This window comes from Rhopalosiphum padi, chromosome 4, assembly GCF_020882245.1.
Source record: "Rhopalosiphum padi isolate XX-2018 chromosome 4, ASM2088224v1, whole genome shotgun sequence".
NCBI classification, from domain to species: Eukaryota; Metazoa; Arthropoda; class Insecta; order Hemiptera; family Aphididae; genus Rhopalosiphum; species Rhopalosiphum padi.
Window position 1 is genome coordinate 44,766,614 of NC_083600.1, and position 10,380 is coordinate 44,776,993.

The 10,380-nt window shown below is 26.1% G+C and overlaps 1 protein-coding gene across 1 annotated transcript; it reads left to right on the forward strand.

Moving 5' to 3' along the window:
• Positions 1–884: 884 nt before the first annotated feature.
• Positions 885–6,519, forward strand: LOC132930526 (PC4 and SFRS1-interacting protein-like). Its single transcript, XM_060996453.1, has 4 exons — positions 885–1,267; positions 2,064–2,717; positions 4,689–5,040; positions 5,657–6,519. Exons 2-4 carry the CDS (start codon positions 2,073–2,075, stop codon positions 6,301–6,303), a joined length of 1,644 nt encoding a protein of 547 aa, XP_060852436.1. The 5' UTR covers positions 885–1,267; positions 2,064–2,072; the 3' UTR covers positions 6,304–6,519.
• The last annotated feature ends 3,861 nt before the right edge of the window (positions 6,520–10,380 follow it).

The window sequence follows — 10,380 nt, forward strand, 5'->3', positions numbered from 1 at the left end:
CACAAACAACAAATTATTATATTATTGGTAGGGTGCCTACTTTCCGTCGCTACGGTCGTTGGTTCGAAATAAGTGTAAAGTCGACGGTACTTTTAAAATGCTATTTATTAATTTAATATAAGTACACAAGAGCATGTGACAGCGTGTGGCGTGAAGGCGCTTTGAACTCTACAACAGTGGCTGATCTAGTGGTGGGTAAAAGGGGCATTTGTCCTCCCCCCAAACACCGTAGTTGCCCTGTACTTTCCACTGTAATGCAACAGAGCATTTTAGTTACAGGATATTGTGTAGATGTTGTTTAGTTGTAAATTGTTTTGTACTTTTGCCCCTCCCAAAATTAAGCACTGGGTCCGTCATTGCGAGGGCTCTGGTACATCTGAGTATCCGACTATGCTGTGTCGATTGGGTCTAGATCATGAAAATTAGAGATCTCTAATGTTCATGGTCTAGATCCAAGTCGGTTTCACTGTATATATTATTATATTAATTTAATCTAAGACTACCAGAGTCACGTGCTATACATATATTACTGCTGCCGCCCATGCCTGAGGTACAGTTGGGTTACTTTTCTATGAGACAAGCATTACTTTTTTTAATCACTCAAATTTGAGGGGTGAAATTGATGTCTTAAGTCTCGAGTCTCGACCGTAGGTACAACAATATTGTGTAAGAATATCAATTATTGTAAAAATCTGTAAAAAACTAAATAAATTATCAATGTGACACCAACAGGTAACAATAATCGTCGTGATTTCGTGCAGCCTACAACAGTAAGTTGACGGATCTTTCCCCATCTATGACCCATGTGGCAACACTGGGGTTTACCGCGACCCGCTGCCGCTGTACCGTTTTGAGTGTTTTGAATACGATTTACGGACAAAATTAGACCTGTCCGTCGTGTTGGTTGGGAACTCGTCGACCAGACTCGGGTCAGAGTTCAGTTCCACTCAACAGTGTTATTATTATCTGTTTGATGTCGTTTTGCTTAATTTACTTGTTATTCTTATCGTGACTTTAATAATTTTGTACACAATATTATGTACAAGTTGTTCTTGTTTTGAGTCTTCACTTTCCGTCTTATTTATTTTTGTCAACTTGTTTTCGTAATCGATCGACCGATATTCGCTTTTCTGGTAGTTCCATTATAGACGCTCGTAAATTGTTTTCGCAATTTTTGTCAAAGTAAACGCGTACCGGTCAATACCATCTTTTTAAAGCGTTGACGTTCGAAGTTTTTCGCGAACGATCGCGTGCACTAAAACACTAAGTAAGTAGGTACTATTACTTTAAATAGGTAATATTATTTATATCTAATGCACAGACGTAGTCCGGATCGATATAATTTATTGGTTTTGACACTCTCAGTTATGGGAGAATATTAAAGTATAAGTTTATGATTATACTTCTTATATATTACCGAATACTTGGGCACAATATATATTATTTGTAGTATTTGTATCTATCTATACCTAATACATTCTAATACTTATTTAAGTAAGATACTATGTATTTTTTCGATTTAATTGACAATTAAATGTCATTCAATATAAATGTTGAACTCCTAATTAACCAATTATCATTGGTTCATTTAATTTTTAGATAACTTATTAAATTACGTTTTTTGATAATTTGTAATTATTTTAAAATAGGTAGATGCCTACTACCTACCTAAACAACCTTGAATATACACCTATAAAATATAGGTATTTAGCATATTAGCTGAATAATAATATAATATATATATATATATATTCTATACCTACATATAATATTGAATTCTTTAAAATTGTATAGCACTACGTTTATACTCTATAGAAATAGACATAAATCTATTTATTTTATTTTATTAACCCTGTTATCTTCTATATTGTTTGAATCTGTATTCTAAATATTATGTAAACAATATTTATTTACTTAATTTAAATTTACAATATATAATAATGCTAATAATGTATCAAAAACTATTTCTTGATAAAAGATTTTTGTTAGCAGGTTTTTTTTAAAACCCGTACATAGGTAAATAAATAAATAATAATTTATTCATTTTTATTTATTTTTTCTAGGTATATTCAATGGCTTCAGAAACAATATTTTCTGTCAAAGACAAAGTCTTTGTAAAACGACGTGGATATCCTGCTTGGCCTGCTCTAATATCTGGTATTAAAACTAACAGTGAATCACAAATAATTTATGATGTATATTTTTATGGAACTGGTAACTACAGTGAATGCAAATCAGAGGTACTCATTCTATATGAAGAAAACAAGTATAAACTAGGTAAGCCCCGAAGAAAATTAAAGAAATTTAAAAAATTTATTGAAGCTCTTGAACAAATAGAAAATGATACAAAAATTGATTTTCAACCTGAAAACAATGTCAAAGTTGATATTAAAGAATTTGTGCCACCAATTTCCACAAAAAGCTTAAATCAAGAATTATCATTAGAAAATGAATCAAAAAATGTGGATGAAACTGAGTTAAATTTAAAAAATGAAGAAAAGTCAGTTAGTGAGATAAAAAAAGATATAAAAGTAGTTAAATCAAGAAAGAGAGTATCTAAATCTATAAATTTAAAAAGAAAACTATCTGTTAGACATGAAGAAGTCTCCAAGAAGCTAAAAACATCAAGAATTTATATGCCCACAGAAGTTCAACCTATAGTATTGTTGGAACCATTGAACGATATTTTATTAGAAAGAAAAATGAATGGAAAGCAGGTTAGTAATTTCTTATTTTTATTTTTATTTTTAATATGGACTAGGAAAATGGCAGTGTTGTAAAATATAATTTAAAATTTTTATACCTATGTATTTTAGTTAATATCCAATGGAGTATTAAGTATGTAATATGTGTTATTAATAACATGCTATTATGTTGAAGTATTGATAGTAAGTACATAATTATTAGGTACAATAATATTATTGTATTATAATGTGTAATCATTGGTCCCCTTTAATACTCAATAAGTACATAGTAGGTACACATGACGTCATGATTGTTAGTATTCTGTTATAAGATTAATTATTTACCATAGGTATTAGTGTTTAAAAATTAGAATTTTATTTATTTTAGTTTGGTTTTTGGTATCAGTTCTTCTTTGAAATTCCAAAAGTAATAATTCATACTTCAATAACTTAAATGTATAATATCAAAGTAAATATATTGTTTAATAACTTGGTCTAATATATTATTGTAATTATTGTAACATTGGTTTTTAGTGCATATTGTGTATTATTATTTTATTTTATTTTTTAATTTAAATACATTTTTACCTACTATGTAAAAACATAATACAGATTTACTACATCGCAGTTGCTTTAGAAATTGTGAAATTTAAAATGTATCCCAGTGACCTACTAAAGACCTAATTGGCAATGTTAATGTCGTCACTGGGAGTTTAAATGTTAAATGTTAAGATAAGTAATTTAATAATAATAAGTAACTTACACATTGAATACAATAAATTATAACACACTCAAAATGAGAAGTATTTTTTAAAAGTAACATGTGAGTTTTGTAAATTTCAATTTTTTATCTATGTACAAATAATGATTTAACACAACAAACAATAGGTCATAAATAATTTTTATTTAGCTATATTAATATTAATTATAACAATTAATATAACTACCTATTTCATAGCAGAGCTGTTAAATACAAAGCTATAATTTTTTATGGATGATAATGAATATCATACCTATAAAGTGATTAGGTAATAATAAATATATCTATTCTATAGGAAATACATATAACAATATTATTCACTTAAACACTATTTTTCTTGAAACAGATAATTCTCTTATATTATAAAGTTTTTTTAAAAATGTTATGTAACTTAGATATTTATAGTTTTTTCAAAAAAAAAAAAAACGTATTGTACAAAAATATTTTACTGTTCACGAATGTCAACTGCTAATTATACAGATATTAAAAAAAAATGTAATTGTTTTTGTCAAAAATAAATATTGAAAATAAAACATTAAAATATATAAATTGCACAGCATTAAATTAATAATAATACACATTTATAACTGAAAAAAAATCATTTAGTTGAACTTATACCTAATAGATATAGTAATTAGCTTACATTCTAATATATTAACAAAAAACACATTTTTACAAAATTAATTAAAAGGGCATTTTAAATTTTTACAGGTTCTGATATTAGCGTAGTATTAACATTTCATTCAAAATTCTCATTTGTTTTTCATTATTTACTTTACTATAGCAATTTGGTTATTTGACAACAATATATTTGTCCTTTATACTGTCATAATAAATAATACAATTACTTTGTTACATATTTCTACCGTATTATCTATCTTCGTTAAATATATATTTTTGAAACTAAAATATTTATTAAATAATATTATTAAGTATTAATATAATTAAATTTATTGGTTAATTCATTGTTTACTAAATTCATTTTTTAGATAGGTTATAAAATTAATATATCATGCTTAAATTTTTTTTGAAAAAGATATAGATCAGAACACTATTATATCTCATATTATACGTTTAATATTATATTATATAAATAAAAACGTATTATATTTTTATTTATGTTTAAGTAGATAGGTACATAGTATTATTATTAGTAGATATGTTTCATTTATAGTATAAAATCCAGTAAAACATTCTCAAATGTAAAAAATAATGATATATTTTAATAATATTATAATTTACAGAATTCTGAGACTGCAGATAAAAATGTTGTTGCCAATGAACACAATTCTGAAACTTTTAATACAACTGAATCTATGCCTGAATCAAGTGACATTTCATTAAATTATTGTGAAACTGCTGAATCTCTTGAAATTAATGATAGTGCAGAATCAAGTGACAAAATATTATCAGATTCAAGTCGTATATCTCGCTTTGGTCGTAAAATCAGGCCAAACCGATTATCTGACCATGCATTTGTTACCAAAGTGCCAAAACATTTAAAGCCGAAAAAAGCCAATTCCAAAACTTTAAAAATTGAAAATTCTGTCAATGATGAAACTGATGATTTTTTGAAACAAAATATCAAAACGAAAGGTAAAGTATTGTTAATTTTTTCCTGTAGGTATTATGATTTGTTTATTAATTATTTTATGTAACTCACGTCCATCGTTAAATTAAATATTCTGTACAATAACTAATTTACCTATGATTCCTTAGACAGTGTTTCTATAAGATGGGATTTTTTCCTCAAAATTTTCTATCACTAATAATTATAAACTGCATCAAAAAGTGTACAGGTTTTTTTTTTTTAGTACAAAACAATTTGATATTATTTACTTAAGTACAATTTATAATTTAAGAGTTTAGAAATGCCATTTTAATACAAGTAAAATGTGTTGCCAATTACATATTTTATGTATTAACTAATTTCTATATTATTCAATATATTAAGCTGAATGTTAAAAAAAGAAATGTTTCATAATTATTTGAAAGACCATATAAACATTTTAAATTGTTCTTAAATATTTTGATTTGTAACAATATTGATTCACTATTTATAAAAGTATTGATAAATAATCATCAAATATAGTAAAATTACAATTGGCTCGACAAACTTGGCTTGCCTTTTTACATTTTTTATTGTCATATAAGTGATGTATGCATTTTTTTATTATAAACATCTGGTATATCATGTAATTTTTAATTTCAGGTTCAAAAAAAAAAGCAAGGAAGAGTTTGAAAGGTAATGCAATAGAAATACTATGTTCATTGGACAGTTCATCACAAGAACTTTGCCCAGTGAACAACAACAGCCATGAAAGAATTCCACCAATTAATTTGATTAAAAATGTCATGGATTCTCATTCAAATGTAAAAGTTGAGTGGAAAAAAATGGAATCAAACAAAGCAGATCAAATTGATTTGCTACTAATAGAAGTAGATTTGCTTGATTGTATAAATAATTTATGTTCTGCTTTATCAATTAATCATAGCAAGTTAAATTATGAAATGGCATTGAAGTCATTGGAACAGATTAGTGAATTAGAATTTAATGCTCTTATGTTAAAAAAACATAAAGATGTTGTTGATAAAATTATAAAAGTGACAAAGTATGTAGGTGATATGAATAACTGGTGCTTAAGTAATCAGGAAGCTAATGAACATGTTAATAAAGCATACCAAATTCGATGCAAAGCTCAAATGGTATTAAATAAATGTATATCATTATTTACGGTACTCGATGGACAAACATTCCAAGAAGTATACAATCAAGAAGTTAATGTATTTTTCTCAAAGACTCAACATTTGACCAATGATCAGATTTATGGTTGTACTTCCGAAAAATTTCTCAAATAATTTCTTGTTACATATTTGCTGCAAACAAGTGCAACTTGATTACACTGATTTCCTTTTTTCTTTTTTTTTAGTTTTTTGTTATTATTAGAAATTTTGTATCCATAAGTATTGGTTTTTAATTGTATCTACCTACAATATTTAATAATTTTCATGTTAAATTTTATCAAATCAAAACAAACAAAATAAAACAAGAGGTTAAAAAAACAATTCATAGAACAGTAGTATTGGAAATAATATTATAATTATAGTTAAATATATATCTAATCTTTTGAAAATTATTTAATATTGTACATTTGTTGAATTAATTTTGTCATTTATTAATGTATTATATTTTACATTCCATATGTTAAATTTACAAATCAATTAAGACAAAAAACAATTTTTAAACTTCATATTTTAAATGTATTGATCATATTTTTAAATATTTTGCTATTTATAATGATTCTACTAATAAAGTGTGATAATTATTAAATTGTAATTGTAATAATTAAATGAGGTTATAAATATCTTACAAAATAAATGTGTGATAAATATTATTTACTCGTTTATTAATTAACGGAACAGTTTTGTATTACATATTAAAAGTTTTAGATGTTTTTCAATTTTCCACTTTTTACCTTAAATAATGAATTAATTATATTGTATACAAGTAGCTATAAAACTAAAATAATTTGTTTCTTTATAACTTAAAAGTCGTGGAAATGAGTTGTATTAAATATTATTTGTGTAAGACAATTTTTTTTTATTATACTAGTACAATATATGTTAGTTTAAGATTGTCACATTAGGTAAAGAAACTAACTATAATAATATATGTTTAACAGATTAAATTGTTATATGATGTAACATTATTTTGATTTTAATTTAATATAGGGTGACCACTGAGTATTGACCATACTTAAATAAGTATGTACAATTATAAAAAAAGTAGAACAAACAATTTTGGTTCAAACCTTAAATTTTTACTGATTTTTATATTTTTTTAACTTTATTTTGGGTTTAATTTAAATGTTTGCTTATTTATGTGTATTGTATTAATTAGTCTAAATATTTTGAAAATGTTATTGTATATAGAAAATTTAAAATATTAATTTATGTAATAGTGATTGGTATGTTTCGAGTTTTTAAATAGTAACAAAATAACAAAAATATTTTAAGGATAAATCATTATACTTTTAAATATTGAATGCTACACAAGTTTGAATTTTAAACAAAATTGTTTAAAATTGTAACAATTCTATTAAATGTAGTAAAAAAAAACTAAAATTAAAATATTTATAATATTAATTACTGCAATTACAACATATGATGTACCTATTATATTTTTAAGCTTATTTTCTGAAAAATTAATCAATATTTATAATACGAAAAACGTATTAAAATTATCATCAAATCTATAAACAGCTCAAAGAGGACCAAAATTGTTTTATGTCCAGGAAATGCTGATATTTATATTTGGCTAACATTTTAAGTCTCCATACTCATACAAATTAGGTACCTACAAGATTCATTTTGAATTTGTTTGTAGAAAAAATCCATCCTCAATTATGAAGATAAATTGTATTTTGTTTTTTTTTTTCAAAAATATCTTGAATTGTGTTTGATATTTCTTCTTTGTAGTAACAATAGATGAAAATTCGATCAAGTGCTTATATAAAAAAAGTCAAAGTTTTCCTTATAATATATTATTATACATTTTTATATATTTTCTGGAACTTGGTTATCAAAAAAAAAAAAAAAAAATGAATAATGGATTTTAAAAAAGAAACTAATTAAGAGGCTTAATGGCACGCGTTGGCTATTACGAAATTGACTCGTTAAAGGGGGAAAATGTTGCAAATGAAAACACACAGCTAACGGAAAGCGTAATTTTGGCTAGACGACGACGGAAATTATTTGAGGAAGAGTTGGTTGTAATTAAAAAAAGATTTACGACTGCAGAAAATATTCATCTCTTTCACTGCCTTTCTTTCGACATATTATATTCCGACCCTTTAACGAAATACATAATATGCGGAATAAAAAAGAAAATCGCAAACATTCCCGCGCGCGGTTGATTTTTGTTTTTGTATGAAATAATAAATCACATTTTACCTCAAAAGTCAACTTATTAAGCTAATTGTAATTGTTAAGTACTCATATCGCGTTTATGTATTGTTTCCTTGCTGTAGTCGTGCCGTATGACAGAACGAATGGCGGAAAAAAGAAAATTAGCTACCTATCTACAAAAGAAAGTGTTTTACATTAAGTATTTAAATCGACCGACTGATGCAATGGAAAGCGGCACCGCTCCATTCGTTATATACTTAGTTTTACTCGGTAAAAAGATCAAATATCACCATTACGGCGTTATAGGTACACTAATTTTATTTGATGAGCATCAAATTGTAAGCTACTTATAGGTATGTTTTAAGTAGGTAGTATAGGTACCTACTTAATTAATATTTGTAAGGAATATAAATCTAGCTATATTTAATGGGTATATAATTAATTTTTAGTTTTTAGATAATAATTTCATGAATTAAAGTTTTAAGTAGGTATCGGTTGAACACCAAATGTCCAAATGGTATTTAAGATGTCAACAAATCAAATAATAATGACGTGTAAGTATGGGAAGTAGGTTTTAAAAACATTGTATTAATCGTAATAATTAATAGCTGTATTACTGTATTGGTGTATTGAGTATTGACTTGACCCGGGAAAAAATAAACAATTATAAAATACGGCACTTGATGTAGGTAATTTTGGTTTTAGTGTGGTACTTGTTCACGGGTACCTATAGGCGGCTAGGCTGTATATCGATCGCCCGATTCACTTTTCGACCAAATTTAAAAAAAGTTATAGATTCCCTTTTCTACTAAAGCCTAATTGTTAAATCCTTATTCTCTTTTAACTACCAAATTTAGGAATATGTACGAATCGTGTGTAATTGTCATACACTCATATGTATTGTTATAGTACCTATCTTTTGACCGTTTTTATCCAAAATAAAATATACATAGGTATAATAATTATTACATTATGTTTAAATTATTAAGATAAAAATGTATTATAATTTTAATACCTATTTATTTTTATATATTGTACAACATATCGTAGTAAAAATTGAATTTTTTAGTTTGGCCCAAAAGCGAAGAGTAGTACGATTTTGGTCGAAAAGGGAAGGCTACGATTATGGTCGAAAACGATTATGCCCCGCCGATCAGTGTTATAGTGTATCTTGTAGTTGGTACCTACTTACCGCTACCTCAGTATCATGGAAAAATCTGTGAGAGGTTGTCAACCCGCCTACAGTGGATTGGATACAATATTGTGCTTGGAGTATTTCGGTTTAAATATAATGTTCTTCAATAGCTAATCGGTTTAGTTTTACGTTTTCGTTACTCAGTCCGCGAAAATAAATAATTTTATTGCACTATTATTAATTATTATAGTCAACGGATATATGACGTATTAGTTTTTATGGAAAGTAATTAATGTGAATAAAAAGAGTTTGTGCCAGTGTCACCTATCGGAAGTGTTTCAAACTACTTTTTAAACCCATGTCCAAGAACAGTATTTAATTTTAGTGAAAATCGGTCGAATCATTGTTGTGCCTAAAACACATACACACATACACACACACACTTATGTAATACAGTACACTGATATTGAATGTATATGCGAATGATCAATGGACATTTCGAATAAATAATAGGTAAGTGTTATACGTTACGTAAAATAATAAAACGTGATCATTTTTTTTTAGTTATTTTTATTATGTCTTTAAACTAAATAATCCTCCGTAAATCTCCCTCCAGTACTGATTACTGGCTATAGGCACGCGTAGTATATCATTAGGACATGCTACTATGCTAGTATAGGTACTTAAGGATAATTGTGTAGTATAGTACCTAACCTTAGATAATTTATTATTAAAAAAAATTCATTTTATCACCATTAACCTGCCTTATTGTAATATTATAATATAATGGTTCCGAAAGTTCAAAATTATAACAAAAATAATGTAATATGACTATTGTCTATACGTTATGTTTACATCTTATTATAGACTAGGTATAGTGACTTAATGTATAA

Bases quoted from the DNA above. Each gene is read 5' to 3' on its own strand.
- LOC132930526 (XM_060996453.1), top strand. From the start codon at position 2,073: ATGGCTTCAGAAACAATATTTTCTGTCAAAGACAAAGTCTTTGTAAAA. The intron at 2,718-4,688 runs GTTAGTAATTTC...TATAATTTACAG, and splicing joins GAAAAATGAATGGAAAGCAG to AATTCTGAGACTGCAGATAA. The intron at 5,041-5,656 runs GTAAAGTATTGT...TTTTAATTTCAG, and splicing joins ACAAAATATCAAAACGAAAG to GTTCAAAAAAAAAAGCAAGG.